The 21974-nt window shown below is 55.7% G+C and overlaps 2 protein-coding genes across 4 annotated transcripts; both read left to right on the top strand.

Annotated features, from left to right (window-relative positions):
• Positions 1 to 833: 833 nt before the first annotated feature.
• Positions 834 to 6078, top strand: PRR14 (proline rich 14). 3 transcript variants are annotated; one of them, XM_040258724.1, is made up of 12 exons: positions 1138 to 1238; positions 2001 to 2072; positions 2197 to 2365; positions 2944 to 3065; positions 3137 to 3326; positions 3612 to 3655; positions 3857 to 3966; positions 4267 to 4855; positions 5012 to 5081; positions 5165 to 5256; positions 5516 to 5587; positions 5678 to 6078. In XM_040258724.1, the coding sequence occupies exons 2-12, from the start codon at positions 2050 to 2052 to the stop codon at positions 5958 to 5960; spliced, it is 1764 nt and encodes a 587-aa protein (XP_040114658.1). In that variant the 5' UTR covers positions 1138 to 1238; positions 2001 to 2049; the 3' UTR covers positions 5961 to 6078. The 3 variants fall into 3 exon arrangements, with proteins under 3 accessions (XP_040114667.1, XP_040114658.1, XP_040114675.1); XM_040258741.1 differs by lacking the exon at positions 1138 to 1238 and adding an exon at positions 1275 to 1599; XM_040258733.1 differs by lacking the exon at positions 2001 to 2072 and having other exon boundaries at positions 834 to 1238.
• A 1397-nt stretch (positions 6079 to 7475) lies between these two features.
• Positions 7476 to 19864, top strand: FBRS (fibrosin). The gene is made up of 18 exons (XM_040258557.1): positions 7476 to 9052; positions 9346 to 9525; positions 10265 to 10300; positions 10420 to 10449; positions 11517 to 11565; positions 11656 to 11956; positions 13307 to 13608; positions 13813 to 14018; positions 14132 to 14176; positions 14395 to 14490; positions 14729 to 14797; positions 15577 to 15606; positions 15981 to 16052; positions 16363 to 16483; positions 16580 to 16660; positions 17513 to 17596; positions 17737 to 17944; positions 18039 to 19864. Exons 1-18 carry the CDS (start codon positions 8597 to 8599, stop codon positions 18622 to 18624), a joined length of 2952 nt encoding a protein of 983 aa, XP_040114491.1. The 5' UTR covers positions 7476 to 8596; the 3' UTR covers positions 18625 to 19864.
• The last annotated feature ends 2110 nt before the right edge of the window (positions 19865 to 21974 follow it).

Below are 21974 nucleotides of genomic sequence, written 5' to 3' on the forward strand. Positions count from 1 at the left end.
GTCTCATGATGGATTTCCAGAGGACCCAGCCGGTCTTGTACTACAGAGAGTGGCTGTAGTCCTAGGATGCCTCTCCGGTTGAGTCTTTCGTTACAGAGTTGGGGAGGCTTCACGTTCCACACCAACACTTCCCAGTGCTGTTCTTTTTACATCATCCTTTCTGGGTCATTACTCTTATCACTCAATGCCACAGAAGAGAATTATGTTGCGCCGAGTAGGTCACTCTTCATCTTCATTCAGACCCGATTTTAGGCTTTAGTCTTTTTTGTTCTATCAGGAAAAATAAGTACTAGTTTGTACCAGCGAATCCTGGGGACCGAGAACTAGTGAAGGCATGGGCTTTGGTAAAGCAGTGAGGGCGCGTTCACAGTCCAGAAGCCAGTACAAGCCCATTACCTACCCCCAACAGCAGGCTCCTGGTTTAAAAGTTTCACGAAGCAGCCTCTCTAAGCAGCAGGATCCCTGATCCCTTACTGCTCAGGATTATTTACACACCCCATCAGCCAGGCTCCTCTTCAGAGTGCTCGTGGGAACCCGTCCTCTATAGAAACCTCCTCTCCTGCAGGAAGAGGTACACAACAGTTGGGTGAAGTGAACGCCCCAGCCTCCTCCTCACTTTGACTCAGATCAGCCCAGTCTCTCCGGGACACCGTGCGAGCAAAGAAGCCTGAGTCGGCACCAGCGCTAATCTCTGGCCCCGACCACCCCCTGCCAAACTTTTCCCTCGGAACCTGGTTACGCGATTCAGGAACTTAGAATGGAACTGGAAACCGACTCAATGGGGCCTCTCTAGGAAACTTTCACAAATCGTTAGCACTCAGTTCATGTTTATTGGTCTAAGAACGAAAGAACCGGAAGATGCCCTTAAAAAACGTGGCGGTAGCCTAGCTTCACCAGAGTTGCCTCAGTAGCTCTAGAAACTTGCCCTAGACTTCGGCCACCCACCGGCCAGAAAAGAAGACGCCGTCCGGTCCACTTTAAGTTCATCGAGCACAGCACAATCTGCCCTCAACTATAATGGCGGCACTGCCCAATTGGCTTCTTACCCCTAGGCATGATGGCCGCCAGGCGGCTTCACTTAGTTTCTCACCACCCCGGAAGACCAGGACCGGCGATTGGGCGGTGCCCAAAGGCTCCGAGAAGAAGGCCCTCGGCGGTTGGGCAGTGCTGGGCAAGGCTAGTTTTAAAGGAGCCGGAGGTGGGAGCCGTCGAAGACCCGGGATCCACGGGAGGCGGCGGTGAGCGGCGCGCGGGGGAGGGCACCGAGCGGCTGGAAAGAGGGCAGGAGGAGGGAGGGAAAGAAACTTTTGGACCATCTGGTCCCGGGCTGGGGAGAGCGCTGGGCGGGGACCAGGGGAGGGCGGAGGGAGGGGGTCTGTGGGCGGGACCTCCCGGGATTGGAGTGAAGGGGGTATCTGCTTGACAGTGGATCCCCGGGGATCCGGACTGAGTTCGTGATGCTCAAGCTCGGGCCGTCTCTGTTTGAGTGTAGCTTTGCGAAGCCGAAGCTCACAGGGAGAGGAGGATATTCGCGCGGCGTCTGTTTGGAGGAACCGCGCTGGAGCATTGTGTCCGCGGGGATCCAGTCTAGGGGATCAGGTGGGAGGGAGGGCCGCCGGTGTGTGCGAGTATTGCTTCAGAGTGCTCGGCCACTCCCCGTGGAGAGATCCGGAGGAAACTGAGCCTCCGAGGACTGGGATCCCAGCTGATCCCGGGGATCTCAGGGCGGAATCTGCAGAGACAAAGGCCCCAGGAAGCTCGGGCCGTGGGAGAACTGGGACCGCTGCAACCCAGATTCTCGCGGCTCAGGCAAGGCGATCGCCGATCGCCGCGGCGGCAGAGGGGAGATACCCGTTCCCGGTAGCCAGGCGAGGGCGCCCTTACGCGTCCCAGGGCTCCGAACCGTGGGCTACCGGGAGCCGCGGGCGGACCATGAAGGGTGGAGCCCCACGGGAGGGGCTGGCCCTCACTCCCCGCTCCCCCGCTCCCCCCTACCCCAGGCTGGAACCTGGGATCCCCCAGGGACTCCCCGGAGCCGCCGCTTCCCCCATGGACTTGCCCGGGGACTCCAGGTGAGAGCGCACCCCGCCCGCCTGTCTTGAGCCCGGGAAACGGGGAGCCTGGTGGCCGTACCGGGGAAACCACAGGTCCAACAACAGGCTCAGGCGACCGTCCTCTGCTTTTCTCATCCTTCAGCACGCCTGGCCGGCAGCGTCTGTGCCGCCAACCCCTTGCTGGAGCATTATGGGGAGCCAAGAGCCCCAAACGGCCGAAACTGCAGCCTCTCGGGGCCCCTTCGCCCTTGGAAAAAGCCTCTCGGCGGGTCCTGGCCGTGGTCCTGGAAGATGTCATGGCTGCCCGCATGGTGAGCCTCTTGAACTGAGAGGCCCCCTTCTTCATCAAGTCCCCTCAGTAGCAAAGTCAAACTAGTCAAGTGAAGATCACTGAGGTCCAGACACCTCATTCTCACACTCATCAGTCAGTCTCCCTAATGCTATTTTTTTTTTTTTTTTGGCTTGGCTTTCACTTACTTCAACCTCGAATTGGGCAGGGTCTCTGGTGCCAAAACCACATCCCCACAATTCTTAAGTGTGAGAAACTCCCCTGCTTTCTTCCCAGCCCAATTTCTAGGCAATCCTTGGGAAGCAGGCTGAGGTCTTTGGCTCCACTGCACAGATTAGAAAAACTGAGGCCCCAACTAGGGCAATGACTCACTCCAGGTCACCCTGTCCTTTTCATTTATGCAAATAGCCTGGGTGACATTACCCAGGACCCATACCAAACAGCTCGGGCCATAACTGACCTCTTCTTTGGCGATTGCAAATGAATTCTAGCCACTATTTCTGTCATCTTGATGGCATAGGGCACTGTTAGGCATAGGGAGGCCCTGTTTCGTCCAGCCTCATTCCATCACCTTCCTCTTGACATCTCCTCCTCTCTGAGGTCTCCCTGGCGCCCCAAGAAGAGAGTTCCACCCCACGACACCACGGCAACCGTCGGGATTCTGTTCGCAGCCAGCCACCTGCCTCACCACCCCGGCAGGCCACGTGGTCCCCACAAGCCAGGTGAGCATGGCAGAATTGGGAGGAGCTGGGAACACAGCTGAGCCCCACTGATCTTCCTGTTCCCTCTCTAGGCCTCCCGACCCACTGCACCTATGTCGAGAGCCCTTGAGCCGTGTCCATAGGCCCCCTTCCACCCCAAGGCGGCAATCAAGGACAACACCTGGCCCAGAGGAGGGCCCTTCACAAAAGGTGGACCAGGTGCACCAGCCCACCCTGGTGGTGATGCTACAGGACATTGCCAGCTCCAGACCCCGAGCTGAGGTATGGGAACTCCAGGGAATGATGTCAGGGGTTCAGCTGGGCGCAGGCATGTCACTGGGCATAGAAGAAAGTTGTGGGAGGACTGTGTCTGGGGTGGATTTTGGTCAGAGTGAGGAGGATGGCATTTTAGATTGGAAGACACTGCCTGAGGAAAGACCTGTATGAAAAAGTCTTTAGCGTGAACCCAGGCAGGCATCTGGAGACTGACAGAGTCGGGATAGGGGAGCTACGGAGGCCACAGGGGGCTTCCCTGCCTCCCCATGAACACCCCCTGTTTATATCCAGGGCTTTGCTGATGAGGCTCCCAACTTCATCGTCCCAGCGAGAAGGTGAGAGGGTTGGGAAGGGATTATGAAGACGTGTAGGTGGCAGCTCTTATCCAGGCAGCCAAAGCTAGGGGCATCAGACTTTACACGTCCAGTGCTTCCTTGTAGCACCTTCAGAAGCATTAAGGGACAGGGGAGGTCCTGGCTTCGGTGGGATCTGAATCTGAAAGGTTCCTCTGCCTTTAACTTGCCCCTTCACCCCAGAGCTGAGCCCAAGGTGATGGTTCACCAGCCAAAGCCTCCGTCCAGGGACCTGCCAGCCCCATCCCATCCATCTGCCCTGTCTGCAAACCCTCTGGCGAGCCCACCACCAGGTAAGGACTCAGATGGATGAGAAGGAAGGTTCTGGAAAATTCTAGCTGAGCTTAGAAGTGTCAGGTGCAGAGGTGGGGATGGGGCTTAACCCCTTCTCGGGGCGGAGCTTGGTGTGTGAAGATGGAGTTTAGAGTTCAGAGACTGAAGCTTAACTTCTGAATTTAAGGCTTGGTATTTTAGGGCTGGGCTTATTCCTCAGTGGGCAAAGGTTAGTGTTTGGGGGAGGGACTAAGGCTCCTGAAGCGGGGCTTAGACACCTGCAGCTAAGGAATATGCACCTGACCCTCTCCTTTCCTCAGCCCCAGATCCTGTTCTGGAGCCCCCATCGACCCCACCGCCGTCCAGCCTTTTACGCCCCCGCCTCAGTCCCTGGGGCTTGGCCCCCCTCTTCCATTCCGTCCGCTCCAAGCTGGAGAGCTTTGCTGACATCTTCCTCACCCCCAACAAAGCCCCGCGGCCCCCACCCCCATCACCCCCCATGAAGCTGGAGTTGAAGATTGCCATCTCAGAGGCCGGGCAGTCCGGGGCTTCTGAGGGCACTGTGGCAGTCAGTCCCCGGCCCCCTATCCGCCAATGGCGGACCCAAGACCAGAACCCCCCAGCATCTCTCACTAAGCCCTCTCTGGGCCGAAGCCACTCCTGCCCTGACCTGGGGCCTCCTGGCCCAGATCCCTGCAGCTGGCCCCCTGTTCCAGCCCCCTCAAGCCGGCCACGGCCTCGGCGGCACACGGTGGGTGGTGGAGAGATGGCCAAAGCCCCACCACCCCCTCGGCCCTGTCTCCGGAAAGAGGTCTTCCCTCTTGGAGGAGTGGGAGGCTCTCCTCCCCTCGTCACATCTTGCTCGTCTACTGCATCCACCTCTTCCTTCTCTGAACCTGCAGAACCCAGGTAGTGCTCTTGATAAACCCTCCTTAAAGCTCTGGCCACAGGAGGGGCCACAGCCTCCTACCCTAGTATCCAGTGGGCAGGAGAGGGGGAGGCAGCTGGGAATGAGCCTAGCAGCTGCCAAGGCTCAATGGCTCTGAGCCTTGACCTTCTCTACAGGTTGAGCTCAACCAAGAGAAAGGAGCCAAGGGCCCCAGAAGACCAGGTGCTTTCAGACTCTGAGACCAAGGTAGGGGTACAGGTGAATGGGGAGGAGACAAGCGGGAGCCTGAGTCCACGCTGCACTTTTTACCCTCTGCCCCATCTCTGCAGACCATTGGGAAGGTTTCTCGATTCAGAATACGCAGGACACCGGCCCGTTCTCAAATAAACCTCACACCAATGGGGCTGCCTCGGCCAGTCAGGTGAGAAGCTTGTCGTGCATGGATCTGAAGCAGGTGTAGGCTCAGGTCCCCTGAGTGTCGCTCTCCTTCCTCTTGGTCAAGCTTGGAGGAGTTCGTTTGTTCTGGACGTGGTTTGCATGTAGAACCATCTGTCTGCCTCAGGCAGCACTCCTGGCTCCTGGCACGTCCTAGAAACTGAAATATAGACCAGGCCTTACTTATCCCTTCTCTAGGCCCACTGACCCCAGGTTTCTCAGTGACCTCTGCTCTTGGCTCGTAGGTTGAACAAGAAAGAGTTCAGCTTGGAAGAAATTTACACCAACAAGAATTACCAATCACCCACAACCAGGAGGTGAGAAACTTTGAAGGCTTAGGGGTGACAGAGGGAAAACTGGAATCAGGGGGCATGCTGGTAACCTGGACTCCTCCCTGCCTGGTCCAGGACCTTTGAGACCATCTTTGAGGAACCCCGGGAGCGCAATGGGACTCTGATTTTCACCAGCTCAAGGAAGCTCCGGCGGACTGTAGAATTTCGGGACAGCAGTCTTCCTCGATCCCGGCGGCCATCTCGCGGGGCCCGGGCTGCAGCTGGCAGGACCCTTCCTCCCAATCTGGGCCCCAGCCCAGATGTAGAACCCCTGCTGCAGCAGCGACTCCAGGAGCTGGATGCCTCACTTCTGGAGGAGGAGGAGGAAGGGGATCAAGATCGGCCCCCTCGGACTTAGAAGCTCCATGTTTGTCTGTCCACGCGTCCTGAGCGGGTGGGGGGAAGTCTCTGAGGCAGTTATAATTTTTTCTCTATATTTCTAGTAAAGTTTTCGATATGTTTCTGATTCTTCTGTATGTCTCTAGCAGAGTTTGAGATTCACTGCCAGTCCTGGCTGATGTTTCTACTTTGGCCTGTAAAACTGGGAAATGAGGGTGGTACCAGGAAAGACCATGAAGTGGTATATAGGGAACGGGGTAGAGGAATGGTCATTGGCGATACCTTCTTGGGTTGAGAATTTTCCTATGCAGAGGGATACTTCTGAATCTGCTCCAGAAGATACTGTGATACTGGACCCTGGTCAGGGACTGAGGGAATGCCCTGGTGGTCTAGGGGTTAGCATTCCATGTTTCCACTACAGGGGCTGCAGGTTCCATTCCTGGTTGGAGGACTAAGAGCCTGCACACTGTGTGGCACAGCAAAAAAAAAAAAGAAGAGGCTGAAAGTCCTAGAGTGTACTAAAGCCCTGTTCTAGATAGCCCTGAGTTCCTTCTAACACACAGGCCAAGAATCTGTTGTTGGATTCAAGAACTAATAATAATTAGCTATAAGTAAGCACCTACAACAACCTGTCACAGGTACTTGACCTACAAATAGCCCTATGAGAATTACATCCATTTTATCCATGAGAAAGCAAGCTGTCAGTGTAATGTCTACATTAAAAAGGAAACCCAGGCAACAAGAGAACACAAGTGCCACACTACATCTTTCATAACTTAAAGGTAGAATAGTGGCCAGGAGCACAAACTGGAGCTAAGTTTCCTGAGTAAATTCTGCTTAGGAAACAAAGTGTATCAATTCCCCTCTCCTGTAAAATGGGGCTGATGGTAGTACCTTCCTAAGAGACTTCTGTCAAATGAGTTCATATGTGAGAAAGTGTCCGGCACACAATGCAAACTTTTTCTTGTTAGCACGCAGACCTCAGGCCAGCACTCCTGCACCGAGCAGTAACTGGACGCGAAAGCTTCCTTTACGCTCGACTGGCGCTCTCAAGCCGCGTGCTCCAACCACCCGGCACGGCGGGGGATCCCGCTGAGCTGCCAGCCTGATGGTTGTAGCATCACGCGCGTGCGCGAGAAGCCAGACAGCCTGTGGACTAAGCCAAGTGGCAGAAAAGGAGAGAACACATAACTGGCAGTAGACAGTGTCCTTCCGCGGCCGCGCGCCACCCAGCGGCCAACTGTCCCCAACGACTCGCACTCTAGATCCAGATCCTCGGCTAGACGCCGTCAGGAGAGTAGCCAATAAACGAAGAGCAGGAAGAGGCGGAATCATCTGGAGGACCGCCCCAAGCACCTACTTCTAACCAGTTGAGTCACAAGACTTGATGAGGGGCGGAGCTAGTCTGACGTATACCAAATCCAAGATTTGAGGGCGGTTACATATTACTCCCTCCCTCCCTCCCGCGTTTGACTCCGCCCCTTCGACTTGACGTACACGTCTCAGCCTATCAACGGCTAAGCCTGTAGAGGGGTGAGGGGAAGGGGGCGGAAAGTGGGAGGAGACAGAGAGAGGAAGGAGGCGTAGGCTGAGGAGGAAGAGGGAGGAGGGGCAGGGAAGTCCTGGCGGAGAAGAGGCCCAAGACTCCAAAGGAGACGACAGGAGGGTGAGCTGGAGCTCCCCAGCTGCCCAGCAGCCGTTCCGGATTCTTTAAGGCGAACGTCAGACAGAGACGGAGGAAAGAAGGAAGAGACTTTTATGTCGGCAGACAGACGATCTCTACCCGTCACCGTTGCCTCACATCCGGGGCTTTGGAGGGCTGGCCCCTCGGCCCCGCCCCCCACCTCGCGCCTTTCATGGCGACCGGAGGCGGAGGCTGGAAGAGCTGGGCCTGGAAGAGGCCCCTTTAAATCTCCTTAAAGGGGTGGCCACCGATCTCGGCGGACTACAACGCCAGCCTTTAAAGGGGAAGCCGCCGAACAGACGCTGACAAATTGAGAACTGTGCTGTTGGGAGAATTGGAGCGAGCAGGGGATTCTCATCGCCACTTCTCAAAGCCAGAAGTCCTTTAAATTCAACTTAAAGGGGAAGTGGCCGTTTTTGGAGGACTAGAAACTAACTCCCGAGCCCTTAAAGGGGCGGCCTGCTGTTTGGAGAACCCGGGACTCCTTAAAGGGGTGGCCTCTTTTAGCCGGAGGACTTGAGGCACTTTTAAAGGGGAGGTCGACGTTTCGGGGCGAGCTCTCGGCCCCTTTTAAAGGGGTGGCCCTTCCTCTTCCTCGGGGAGACTTGTCTCGACCCCTGGTAGGGGGCGGCCACCGAACTAGGCCGGTCGGACACCGTCGGGTCGTCTTAAAGGAGTCACGGACTGGACAACTTGAGGCCTTGCCTTAAAGGGACGGCCGCCCCGTTTTCGCTGTCTCGGCCCCGCCGGCCCCACAGGGGGGGCTCTCGGGCCTGTCGCCCCGGGGGCGGCGCCGGCTCCCTGGGCCTTGGCCTTGGGGCACGCTCGGGGCGAGCAGATCCTGCTTTAAAGGGAAAGCCGTGGCCCTCTCGTCCCTGTGCAGCCGCCAGCGCCGCGCCTGCGACCCCGGGCCTGCGGACAGGCCGCTCCGGGGCCCGCCGCCTCCGGATGCGGCGCTGAGGGCGGTCGCCATGGAGACGGCAGCGGCCGCGGCTCCTGGCCCGGGCTGGGCCGCTGAGGGGGAGCGGCGGCGGCGGCGCTGCTCGCGCCGAGACCGAGACCGGGAGCAGCGGCGCCGCCGAGGTCCCGGCGGCGACGCGCCCCGGGCCCTGTTGGCCGCCCCGCGCGGCTCCTCGTCCTCGTCGTCGCCGCCGCCGCCGGCCAGGCCGTGGTCGTCAGCTTCGTCTGGAGAGCGGCCTGGAGGCCCGAGACGGCGGCGGCCGCGTCCCAGGCCTCGGCCCCCGCGACCCCGAGCTCGGAAGCGGCCTGCTGGCTCGGGCAGCCGCGGGGAGGAAGAGGAGGAGGAGGAGGAGGGGGGCGCAGACGATGGGGAGGCCGAGGAAGAGCCTGAGGAGGACGAGGAAGAGGAGGAGGACTTGATCGATGGTTTCGCCATCGCCAGCTTCGCCAGCCTCGAGGCCTTGCAGGTGGGGCCTGTTGGGGCCGGGGACCTTTGGGGGGCTTCAGAGGGCCAGAGAGAAAGGTACGGTGTCTGATGTGGGTGGAGTTGAGGGGGGAATGCTGGCACCCCGAACCAGAGCAACCGGCTCCTCTGGCCAGGCCTCTGCCCCACCCTGGGGTGGGAGGAGGTAGAGCTAGTCTCCAGGGACCAACCAGGTTACCGGGCCCGAGAGCCACTTTGGTAGCTTGGTCACCCCCAGAGAGGTGGGGAGCTTTCCTTTCTCCACCATGTACTTTAGTCCCACCTCCTCCTCCACAGAAGGATGCGTCTCTTCAGCCCCCAGAGCGACTGGAGCATCGGCTGAAGCATTCTGGGAAACGGAAGAGGGGTGGCTCCAGTGGGGCAACTGGGGAACCAGGGGACAGCTCTGATCGAGAGCCTGGCCGGCCCTCTGGGGATCGGGCCCGCAAATGGCCCAATAAGAGGAGAAGGAAAGAGGTGAGCTTGTCCCAGATCCCTGGCCTTTAAAACTCTGAGCCGAATGTTCTTCACATGGACCCATTTTCCGTCAGTAGTGCTGCTACCCATGGTGAAGTGACCCCAGTCTCTAAGGGCAAAGAGAAAGGCAGAGCATGTTTGAGCTCCCACTGCCCCATCCCGGACTGATAAAGACATGTTCACAGTCAGACTTGTCCGTTTTTGGCTGATACTGGGTCTGCCTTGAACATACTGATAATTCAGAGATGTGTCAAAAGGATGTTGTTGAATCGTAAATTAGATGTGGTCTCTGCACTCCTTTTCAAGTCAGTGTCAGTCTAGTAGGAAAGAAATAATCTTTGAGCAAACACCTAGACCAAAACTTGAGAGGCACCAGAAGGTAGAGATCTGGGAGAGATGCTGCAAGAAACCCACATGAGGAAGCCATTCATTCTGCCTGGGGGATGGGAGGAGGGTTGTGGTTAGGGAAAGCCCCCTGGGATGTCTTAGTCAGGCCTTGAAGGATAGTCATAAGTTTGCTGAGAAGAGAAATAGGGCTAAGTTGTTTTGGGCAAAAGCACAGAGATGTGAGAATTTGGTAGATTTGAAAAGTTGCCAGAGCGTTGGGAACTGGGTGGGGAATAGAAGAAGACTGAGAATAGGTTGTGAGGGGCCTTTAGTGCCTTGCCAGGGAGCTTAGACTTTATCCAAAGGCCTCGCCAGCCAGCCTCCCTTACCTCTGGACTCTGGTCTTTCTCAGGCCTCCTCCCGTCATTCTCTGGAAGCTGGATACATAGTAAGTGCTCTCCACCTGTACGGGCCCCTCCCTGTTCACTCCCTGTCTGAAACACCCCTTGACCTTGGGCCCCCCTTCTCTTCCCTGTTGTGACACCCCTGTCTTTTCCTTCTCCCCAGTGTGATGCAGAAAGTGATCTGGACGAGAGGGTGAGTGGGGCTAGAACTTGTTGGGTGGGCAGTATTACAGCTCATGAAATGAACTATGTCTTAAAGGTCTCCTTGTGCAGCAGACAGAGCTTTCCCTTAAGTGGGGAAAGTGAGTTAAGTTGAGCCAGAAATAGATGTTTGGGGAGGATGCGTGGGGCAAGTGGGCAGGTTGGGGGGTGGCAGGGATTGAGAAAGTAAATGACAAGTTTTATTTGTAACTGGAGCCAACTGACCAAAGAAAGGCCTATGCCTTGCTGTGCTGTCCTTTCCGAAGCGCTTGGAGATAGCAGTGGTTCTCCGCAGAAACCCAGGGTGGCGCTGGAACCCAGCTGGTTCTTCCTGCTGGTTATTAGCTTGCTCCTGTAGATTAGAGTCTGTAGACAATAGTCATGGCAGTGAGGATGCTGAACTGTTGTACACAATGTAAGAACATACGCTATGAAGGTGTGTTTCATTTCGTTTTTAGGGCTGATGTGCTAGCTTTGAAAGTGTGTTCTAGCAGTTGATGCTCTTCTGTCACTAACTAAATGTGTGTTCCCTGATGTGTGTCTGGCTGTGGTTTAAAAAGTTGACTGGACAGGGACTTCTGTAGTGAAGCAAATAGTCCTTGTGCATCTGATCGGGGCACTAGTGGGAGACTGGGAGCATACTGTCAAGAAAACCTGAATCTGAGTTTTTATGAAGAATCTCCAGATTTCTAAGTATTTGCAGTTAGTTTAAAACTTTTGGTGACATTTATGGACCAAATAGATCTATAAGCCTGGTAGACAGTCTGGGCCAGCAGTTAGTGATATCTGACATTTTTGCCTTGATTTGCCTGTCTCTCTGTTACTTCAGTACTGCCTCAATTCAGTCTTCCTGGCCTATCAGATGCGCGGGCTTAGTTGCTCCACCCTTTTCCCCAAGCATTGGGCCTCCTAGAGCCCACAGTCTTTAGTGGATTTCAGCTAAGCTGATGGAATAGACTTGTCTCCACTACCAGTGCCTAGCCAACTGCAGAGGCTGCTGGCCTTCCTGGGTGAAGGCCTGACCTGACCAGAACCTGTGTCCCTATCCTTTTCCCCCAGGTCTCCGATGATGACCTCGACCCATCCTTTACTGTCTCAACCAGCAAAGGTTGGTCCCAAGAGCTGGGGTTGGAGACAGGGAGGGAAATTGGGTAAGCGTGGTCCTTAACTGAGTATGTCTGCTGTCCTGCCCTCACAGCCTCGGGCCCCCACGGCGCCTTCAATGGGAACTGTGAAGCAAAACTCTCCGTAGTCCCTAAAGTGTCGGGCCTGGAGCGGAGCCAGGAACAGCCCCCAGGGCCCGACCCGCTGCTAGTGCCTTTCCCCCCGAAGGAACCACCGCCTCCACCGGCCCCTCGGCCTCCTGTCTCACCCCCTGCACCCCTGCCGGCTGCCCCCAGTCTGCCACCCCCACCCCAGCCCCAGCTGCAGCTTCGGGTTTCGCCTTTTGGCCTCCGCACTTCCCCCTATGGCAGCAGCCTGGACCTCAGCACTGGCAGGTGAGTGAGTGGGAGGTCTGGAAAGGCCTGGTCATTTTGGTGCCAACCCCTCCATTCTGTGTCTGGGGACATGGGTTGGTTCCTGTGGGATATCACTTGAAAAGGGATTTGGGGGCTAAAAAGTTTGAGAGATACTGTGGGACAAATTTAAAGAGATTACTACAGGACTTCTCAAAACCCTTTATACGTTGACTTGCAGAGGAATCCAGTTTATGCCGTTTCCCAATTTTATTTCCCAAGGTTTTTTTTTTTAAGGCACATCTCTTAGGAATAGTGTTGTTTGGAACATACTTTGGGAAATGCTGACATGATGACTAAGAGTGCTGACTTTGGTGTTATTCAGACCTGGATTCAAATTCTTACTCTGCCACTTAATGGCTGTGTGATTTTTGACAAGTCACTTAACCTCTCTGAGCCTCAATTTTTTCTTTTTGTAAAATGAAATAATAATAGTACCTTCATTGTAAAGCTGTCGTGAGGATTAATTATGAGTTAATGCAGTGTTTCCCAAAGTGTGTACACACTTTTGTTAGTGGTGTGTGAGAGAATTTTAGATGGTACATGAGTAAAATTTTTTCAGTTTTGATGTGTTTTTTAAAAAAATACAAGTAGTACCTCAGCCCCTTAATTTTACACATTGCTCTTTGGTGAGGCCAAGTGGAAAAGAAACTGAGTTAAGTTTAAAGAAGTAAAAGGTACAAGGGGTCCCAGGGATGCGGCAGCAGTTGGGAAGGTGATGTGAAATGTTGGAGACTTGGATTAGCATATAAAGCAGATGACAGCACTTGGCATACAGTAAGTGCTCACTAAAGGGTAAGAATTAATGACACTTCAACGATTGATGTAATTTTTGTTGTTATTGTTATCATCATTATCATTTTTTCCCTTATTGAGAAAACTAAGGCTCAGAGAGAGGCAGTGACTTGCTCAAGGTCACCCAGGGTGTTAATGGTAAGATGGGCCTCGAATTCAGGCCTCCTGACTCCTACACCAGGCCAGCGCAGTGCTGCTTCCACTGTCTTCGGGTGGGAACCCAGGTGGCCTGTTGTAATTAAGCGTCAAAATGAATGATATGTTTTGTGCTGTGATTGAGTCAGAAAAGGGAAAGACCAGAGGCATCAGAAGCAGCTGTGTAGAAGAAGAGACAGGAGGAGGGGGGTTTGTTGGGTGTGGGAGGTACCTCTGTCTGAGGATGGGTTCCCTGGGTGGGGGATAGGGGTCCTGGGGGCCGGGTTCTACCACCTTCCATGTTGGAGAACCAGGGTCAAGGTATCTCCCAGGCTTCTGACCCCCTCCTGTCAGAGCTGGCACCTCCCAGCCCCTCACTCATCTCCCCACTTCTCTCCCCAGCTCTTCACGGCCGCCCCCCAAGGCCCCGGCCCCTCCCGTGGCTCAACCTCCCCCCTCATCATCCTCTTCGTCCTCTTCCTCCTCATCTGCCTCCTCCTCGTCCGCGCAGCTCACCCACCGGCCCCCGACGCCCTCACTGCCCCTGCCTTTATCCACCCACAGCTTCCCCCCTCCTGGGCTTCGGCCCCCCCCACCACCCCACCACCCCTCCTTGTTCTCCCCTGGCCCCACCCTGCCCCCACCCCCACCCCTGCTGCAGGTGCCAGGGCACCCTGGGGCCTCAGCCGCTAACGCCCTTTCTGGTGAGTTTGGGATCCTGGCCGGGGGGCGGGGGGCCATGGCCCTGGGCTTGGGCCCATTTGACTTCGGGCATCTGGACCTTAGCAGGCAGCAGGGCTTGAGGAGGGAGCGGTCCACGGCCAGAAGGGAAGGCCAGTCACCCGGGCCCAAGGAGGCTGCCATGGCAGCTACAGATGTTAAAGCCTTCTCCCCCTCCCCTCCCACAGAGCAGGACCTGATCGGCCAGGACCTGAACTCTCGCTACCTGAATGCCCAGGGTGGCCCCGAGGTGGTGGGGGCAGGGGGCTCGGCCCGGCCCCTGGCCTTCCAGTTCCACCAGCACAACCACCAGCACCAGCACACCCACCAGCACACCCACCAGCACTTCACCCCTTACCCCCCGGGCCTGCTGCCACCCCACAGCCCCCACATGGTGAGCTCATTGGGCCAGTGATGAGACTCAGAGACCTGGGGGGGAGGGTGTGGCTTCCAGGGGAAAGCCCTGGGTTCCTGGCTGGCAGCTTACTCTTCCCTTCTCTTCCCTAGTTTGAGAAATATCCAGGAAAGATGGAAGGCCTTTTCCGGCATAATGTGAGTGTGTGTGTGTGGTGCGTGGGCATGGATATATCAGTGCGTGTGGCCCTGACTGTGGGGGTCCAGTCTTCAGCTTCCAAAGCAAGAGCCTTGAGCCTGGGAGAGCTCCCTGGGGGAGGGTGGGGGGTCTAGGGTGGAGGCCAGAGGACCGATGAGCAGACCAGCCCTGGGCTGCACCTCCACCCCCAGTTGGACTAGTCCCCTTCTCTCCACAGCCGTACACGGCCTTCCCTCCCGCAGTGCCCGGCCTCCCTCCGGGCCTCCCGCCGGCTGTCTCCTTTGGCTCCCTGCAGGGGGCCTTCCAGCCCAAGGTGAGCTCCCAACCCAGCACCACCACCACCACCTCCCACTCCTTACAAACCCAGGCACCCCTGGAACTATGTACCTTCTCATTCCCCCAAATCACGCCCCTTCTCCTGCCCTCACCCTGTGGATCCAGGTTTTTTCAAAGCCGTACTCCCTCCTAGTCCCAGCCCCCAGCTTGATTCTAGCCCCCTTTTATGCCTGGCATCAGCTCCTCTGACTGATCCCTCCACTCCCCTTTCTCAGAGCACGAACCCCGAGCTGCCACCACGACTGGGGCCAGTGCCGAGCGGGCTTCCCCAAAAGGGGACACAGGTGAGGGGGGATTCAAGGCAGGTCCTTGGGGAGCTCGAAGATCTGTTGAGGGAGAGCAGTGCTGACTTGAGAGTGACCCCCTGATCCCTCTCTTTAATATGTGATCAGGGGTATCCCTGAGAATCTGAGGAGAGGGAATTTCTGTCTGTGAAGGCTTTCTCAGGCATGAGGGATAGGAATTCTGTGAAGTTGCTCCAGAAATAAGATTACTAGGACAGTAGTTTTTATAAGGGTTTTCAGAGTTTCTTTTTTAAGTCACAGCATTCTTTTTTTTCAAATGACATCATACCAGGAAGTTCTGTCCTTAATGAAAAGATAAGCTGCCCCTTTGTGACGAGACATGGGCAACAGCCTTAAAGCCCAGGGCTCTGGGAACATTGTGAAAAGCATAGGATATAGTTCCTAAAGAGACTAGACCAGAGGTTTTCCAGCTGCTTTTAACAATTGTAAAGGTATTTTTCTAAAGAAATCTTAAGCAGATCCTCATTATACATGAAGCTGTCAATCAGAGAGCTGCTCTTCTCTGAGAAACCTGCTGCCCACTAACCCATTCTACAGCCTTCCAGGCAGGGCACCTCCTTGGGGCCAGGTTCAATAACTTGGTGCTAGAAGGGAGATGCCTGGAGTGGGAGAAACGGGGAAAAGAAAAGGTTTGAGGGCACCACACAAGGTCTTAGGGAGGTGCTTGGGTGGGCCGGGTACTGGGGACTATGGAGATGAGGTGCCCAGGTCAGTAAACGGGTTTGAACTGCCGCCAATCTCTGCTTTGCCCTTCCCAGATCCCTGACCATTTCCGGCCACCTTTGAGGGTGAGTTTGGTGAGGACCTCAGGCTGCATGAGGCTGGGGGCTGGCGTCAGCGTGTTTGTGTGAGGGGTGGGTCTTGCTTGGGAATAAGCCAGAAGCCCAAGACGTGGAGGCAGCCAGATGGAACAGCAGGAAACGAAAGGCTTGCAAAGGTTCACACATAGCAGGCCTTAGGACCTTGGGCAAGACTGTTTCTCTCTCTGAGCCTCAAAAGTTTCCTAGGCCGTGAAATGAACTTAGTCCTAATCCCTTACTTGTGGGGGTTGACAAGTGGGGATGTTGTATGGCGATGCTGGGCCCAGGGCCAGGTCTGGAGTGGGTGATGAGTGAACGTTCTTTCCTTCCCTTTCCCTTTGGTCATCTTTCTGGGGCGGCAGAAACCAGGGAAGTGGTGTGCCATGCACGTGCGTGTGGCTTACATGATCCTGAGACACCAGGAAAAGATGAAGGTACTGGGGCCGGAGGGCTGGGGAGAGCGGGCCTGCCTGAGCTCTGGGTGTCTACCTTCAGTGGAGCTTGGCAGAATCTTGGCCAGAAACGTCCATTCCTATCCCTGGTCACTGCCTGAGCAATTCCACAGTCAGTACTAGGTTCTCTAGCTAACTGGGGGGTGGTCAGAGAAGGTTTGGAGAGAGGCTGAGGCCCACCCTAGCCCTCCCTTGGCACCAGCCAGCTCTCAGAGGGGGCCTCAGGGTGGAAGAGCAAGAGCAGGACCACACCTGCCTCCTCACTCACTGCCCCTTTCCCTGTCCCATGCAGGGCGACTCCCACAAGCTTGACTTTCGGAACGACCTCCTGCCCTGCCTTCCGGGGCCCTATGGGGCCCTGCCCCCTGGGCAGGAGCTCTCCCACCCGGCCGCCTCCCTCTTCACTGCGACTGGTGAGTCTGGCCAGCCCTCTCTGGGCCTGAGGGTGCCCACCTGTAGCCCGAGGCCCACCTTGCACACACTCAGCCTCATCCGCCTCTCTGCCCCAGGTGCCGTCCATGCTGCAGCCAACCCTTTCACGGCAGCTCCCGGGGCCCACGGACCCTTTCTGAGTCCCAGCACCCACATTGGTAAGAGCCAAGGGCATGTTGGGCAATCCAGGCCTTGACCCTGACTTCTTGGAGGTGTTAAGCGGGGGATTGAAATTAAACCTGATAGGCAGCTGGAATGGAGGGTAGACCTGGGTCCGCTTGCTTTCTGACCTCAAGCAAGTTACTCTCCCTGCTCTGAGCCTTGATCTTACAATCTGTAAAATGGCATAACGAAGGGCAGAGTTATCGCCAGTCCTCGCCAGCTCACTGTCTGAAATAGCCAGGGGTAGGGGGGAGAGGCGTGTGGAGGAAGGCTGTGTAGCATGGTCCCTGGCTCCCAGTGGTTTCGGCCAGCTTCTTGGGGAGATTTATCCTAGTTTGGATGAACAAGGAGGAATTGAGCTGGCTGGCCCAGGGAAAGGTGTTCTAGAAGAGGCAATTGTGAGATTTCCCCAGCTGGCAAGTTAGGTGTTCTCACTGGCCATGTGACATACACACAAAGTCAAGGTTCAGTTGCATGCAGGTGGGAGGCAGCTAGCAGAGGTTCTTCAGGTGAGTGGCTGGCTCTTGAGCTGGCCTGGGTGGCGGGTATAGGGGAATGTGGGGTAAGAGCCTGACCTTGGAGTCACAGGCCTGGATTAGGGGGTACCGCTCACTGGTTAGATGACCATTGATGGGCAAGTCACTTCACCTCTCTGAGCCTGTTTGATCTTCCTTAAGTGGGAATGATCCCACCTCCCTCATGGAACTTATGCCATTAAACAACACATTGCACATTAAGCCTCAGTACCTTTCCAGGGCCTGCTTGCTGACTAGCCTCTTTGCCAGTCCATTATGCCTGTTCGGAGCCAGCTGCCCAGTGCTCTGACTGTCCCCCCCTTTCTCCCACAGATCCCTTTGGGCGTCCCACAAGCTTCGCCTCCTTGGCTGCCCTCTCCAACGGGGCCTTTGGAGGCCTGGGCAGCCCCACATTCAGTGAGTGCTGGAGGGGATGGGGAGGGGTAGGGTGGGGACTAGGGCGGTGGGTTGCTGTGCTCAGGCGGGGGCCAGGAGGGTGCCTGAGTGGGCCCTACCACGCCTGGCTCCCATCATCTTTTGCTCTGTCCTCTGTCTAGACTCCGGCGCCGTCTTTGCCCAGAAAGAAAGTCCAGGGGCCCCACCAGCCTTCGCCTCTCCCCCAGACCCATGGGGCCGCCTGCATCGCAGTCCTCTGGCCTTTCCTGCCTGGGTCCGGCCCCCTGAGGCTGCCCGGACCCCGGGCTCAGACAAGGAGCGGCCAGTGGAGCGGAGGGAGCCCTCTCTCACCAAGGAGGAGAAGGACAGGTGTGGTTTCACGCTCTCCCCACCTGCCCAGCCCTCTGCCTGCCGCCTGCCATCCATCTAAGCTCCTTCATCCTCTCCTTCCTCACCTCCCCAGGGACCTCCCCTTTTCCCGGCCCCAGCTCCGAGTTTCTCCTGCTACTCCCAAGGCCCGGGCTGGCGAAGAAGGGGCCCGGCCCACCAAGGAGTCGGTGCGGGTAAAGGAGGAGCGGAAGGAAGAAGCCGCTGCTGCCGCCGCCGCCGCTGCTGCCGCCGCTGCCGCCGCCGCCGCCGCCGCCACCGCCACCACCGGGCCCCAAGGCCTTCACCTGCTGTTTGAGAGGCCCCGGCCACCCCCATTTCTGGGCCCTAGTCCTCCAGAGCGCTGTGCTGGCTTCCTAGAGCCAACCTGGTTGGCTGGGCCCCCTCGCCTCGCTAGGCCGCCCCGCTTCTACGAGGCGGGAGAGGAGCTGACTGGACCTGGGGCCGTGGCCGCCGCCCGCCTCTACGGTCTGGAGCCTACCCATCCCCTGCTCTACAGCCGCTTGGCTCCGCCGCCACCACCGACTGCGGCCCCAGGAACCCCTCACCTTCTCAGCAAGACCCCACCAGGAGCCCTTTTGGGGGCACCACCTCCGCTTGTGCCCGCCCCCCGGCCTAGTTCCCCTCCTCGGGCCCCTGGCCCAGCCCGGGCTGACAGGTGAGGGAAGGTGAGGGGCAGGGGCATAGCTCCATCCCCCCTTTGTTCTGACGAGGTCCTAGAGCTGAGGTTTTCAAGCCAGGGCTGGAGGGCAGAGGTCATGACCTCACCAGCCACCTCTGAGGTCATGGAATCTGGGAGCAGAAGTCCCAACCCCCATGAGATCACGCATCAGTTGGACCTTGGGGTCACTGGGAGGGCAGAGGTCACAAGCCTCTAGAGAGGTGTGTGTGTGTGTCTGTGAGAGAGAGAGAGAGTGTGTGTGTGTGTGTGTATGTACGTGAGTACTTGAGAGTGGGGGTCATTTCAGAGGTCACATCTCATGATCTCCTGAGGTGCACCATTGCCCCTTCTGAGGGCCCCTAGGCCCTTGGCCCGCCTCCCCAAGGGCTCACTAAGCCAGAGGCCAAAGTGCCCCCCTCCTCATCACCTACCACCCAAGTCCTCATGCCCTCTCAGGGCTGGGGGAGGAGGGGCTAAAGGAAGGGGGGTTCCGTGTACATATTTATCTCCCCTTCCACATAGCCCCCCAGACCTTTTGTACATTTTTACAGGGGTGCCCCTCCGAATAATCCCCCTTCCTGGTTAATTAAATCCTAAGACTGGTGCTGTGTTCCTAGCCTCTGGCCTCTCTGTGGGGGGAGGGGGGAATTGAAGGGGGAAGAGCTGGGAGGGAACAGGCAGGAACCCAGGGGTTATTCCTGGGAATACGGGGACCAGCAGGAGGGGGACCAACAGGGGAAAGGACCTGGGTACCTAGGCCAGAAAGAAGGGCAGATGCGTCCTGCTTGACTGACAGCCCAGGTTCCCCCCACCTGCTCCTGTTACCTCTGTGCCCTGCCTCCCCTAAGGCGCAACCTCTAAGCTTCATACTCCACCTCTTAGTGGCTTGGTCCCACCCCCTACTCTTATTTCAAGTGCCCCCAGGATTCCTGGGCCCTGCTCTCCAGAACCCTGTCCCCCAGAACCCTGCCCCAGGCTGAGGGGGGGTCCAGAGAAGGTCACCATGTACCACACACCAAAGAAGGGGGTCGGCCTGGGGGTGGGCCACATAGGCAGCTTCTTCGGCAGCCTCTTGGCAGCAGCCCCAGCTTTCCCAAAGCAGCAGGTGCCCCCAGGCTGGGGCCCAACCTAGAAGGCAGGGGTCGGTTTAACAAAAACATAACGTTGACTTTTTTTCCCCAGTGGGGCTTATTCTGTAACATGATGCGGATATTTATATAAAAACCGAGTGTTACAATGAGGCCCCTTGGCTCCTCTTTGTGTTTGGATCACCTGGCGGGGTATTGGGCTGGGTCCTGGGGTCAGGGAGGGATGAGGACAATACTGCCCGTGTCCTGATGAAGGTTTTACCCTCCTTCCCACCTGGGCAATCTGTTCTCCCTCTGGAAGGGTTGGATTGGAGTGTTGGGCAATGAAGTGTTTTATACTTTTTGGCCGCGAGGACTACGTATTCCAGTTGACCTTGAACACAGGTTTGAGCTGCACAGGTCCACTTATATGTGGACTTTTGTCAACAAATACCTCTTATAGTACCGTGCGATCAATGGTTGGTTGACTCCACGGATGCGGGACCACTGACAGGGAGGGCCGACTATAGCACCTGAGCATCTATCAACACCCAAGCCGCATACCCTTCAGAGGCAACCGCTGTCGATCACTTGGTGTTGGTGTTCACCTGCACATGTATATGGACACGCGTAGTAACTAGTGTTAGATAAGATGTGTAATTTTTTAAACTGAGTTTTTAAATACGTGGTCATTATAAAACAGTATAAATACACAAATACTTGGTACAAAGAAAAAATGCTTTATAATCCCATTCCTCGAGATGGCCACTGTTAACTGTTGGGCATATTCCTCCAGTTACTTGGTATGCTTAAAATATGAAAAAATGGGATCCTGTGAAATGTACTATTTTACAACTCTCATTTTACAGTTAACATTCTTTGGTATAATCATTTAAAAAGCAAGTGACTACTAAACTAAGCTACAAAAGCTGGCTCTCACCCAAACTACCCAGAATTGACTTGTTCCAAGTGTACCCATCGATAAGAATTGACTTGTTCCAAGTGTACCCATCGATCACCTTAGGAAAGACAGGTCCAGCGTTCTCTGCCACCGCCACACATACCTGACTTCTCAGGAGGACTCAAGCCTAGTTCATGCTGACAAGTCAGAAATGGATTGGCCAGGAGAAACCTGGCTTGCACACAAGGTTTCACCTGGCAGTTCTTGTTCTCAGCTTCTCTTGAAAACTCATCTGTTGACACTGTACCTACTTCCCCTATGACTGTCCTTTGAGATGGGGCGTATTCTCTCCAGATTGCCACTGTTGTTTCCAATCCATTGTTTAGGAACAGGCTATTGTCATGATTCCTGGCACCTCCCTGGTCCCTGTAAGCATTTGAGTGTGGAATTCTCAGGGAGGTGCTTTCTAGACACATATATCCAATGTCTCCTAGATCTCTCCCACAAGTACCTCAGATCCCTGATGCTGTGCACCACCTCACCCCTGCTCCATTTCTACCTCTGAGAGTTTTAACAGAGCCAAAGTCAGAAACCTCCTCTGTCTGCCTTTTATTCCTTCAACGGCTATTTGCTGCATCCATCACGCTAGGTGCTGAACTAGTACCTGGAGATACAGGAGTAAACAACAAAAGCCCAGCATTCCTAGAGCTTACATGCTACAGTGAGAGAGGAACAGTAAACTCATACGAGATGAAAGAGGGAAATGAAAGAGTCCTGATAACTATTATCTTCCATTGACCCATCTCCTACTCTGAACTAACTCGGGCAGCTCTTCAGGCAGAGGTAAAGGGGGAGTCCAGAAAAGACTGTCAACATTGAGGAAGAACAAAACAAAACCATGATCATTTACCATCAAGATGCTGCTATTTGGAAGTGTGTATCTTGCCCTGAATGAACTCAGGAGAGTAGCTGTGTAATCTTAAAGAATGTCCTCATTTTTGTGCCATGGTTTCCTTATTAAGCGGGGGGTTTTAAAAACAACAAATTTTGTTGTTATCATTGTTCCCTCGCTGAGTCATGTTGAACTCTTTACAACCCCATGGACTGCAGCACACTAGTCTCCTCTGCCCTCCACGATCTCCTGGAGTTTGTTCAAATTCACATCCATTGAGTTAGTGATGCCAACGAACCATCTCATCCTCTGTCACCCTCTTCTGCTGCCTTCAATCTTTCCCAGCATCAGGGCCTTTTCCAATGAGTTGGCTCTTCAAATCAGGTGGCCAAAGTATTGGAGCTTCAGATTCAGCATCAATCCTTCCAATGAATATAAAGGGTTGATTTCCTTTAGGACTGACTGGTTTAATCTCCTTGCAGTCCAAGGGA

The sequence above is a fragment of the Oryx dammah genome, unplaced genomic scaffold (assembly GCF_014754425.2).
Source record: "Oryx dammah isolate SB20612 unplaced genomic scaffold, SCBI_Odam_1.1 HiC_scaffold_2, whole genome shotgun sequence".
Lineage (NCBI taxonomy): Eukaryota > Metazoa > Chordata > Mammalia > Artiodactyla > Bovidae > Oryx > Oryx dammah.

Coding starts and splice junctions, on each gene's coding strand:
- PRR14 (XM_040258733.1), top strand. CDS start 1,018: ATGGCGGCACTGCCCAATTGGCTTCTTACCCCTAGGCATGATGGCCGC. Junction 3,066..3,136: donor ACGTGGTCCCCACAAGCCAG/GTGAGCATGGCA, acceptor TTCCCTCTCTAG/GCCTCCCGACCCACTGCACC. Junction 4,856..5,011: donor TCTGAACCTGCAGAACCCAG/GTAGTGCTCTTG, acceptor CCTTCTCTACAG/GTTGAGCTCAACCAAGAGAA.
- FBRS (XM_040258557.1), top strand. CDS start 8,597: ATGGAGACGGCAGCGGCCGCGGCTCCTGGCCCGGGCTGGGCCGCTGAG. Junction 14,491..14,728: donor AGGGGGCCTTCCAGCCCAAG/GTGAGCTCCCAA, acceptor CCCCTTTCTCAG/AGCACGAACCCCGAGCTGCC. Junction 16,484..16,579: donor CTCCCTCTTCACTGCGACTG/GTGAGTCTGGCC, acceptor TCTCTGCCCCAG/GTGCCGTCCATGCTGCAGCC.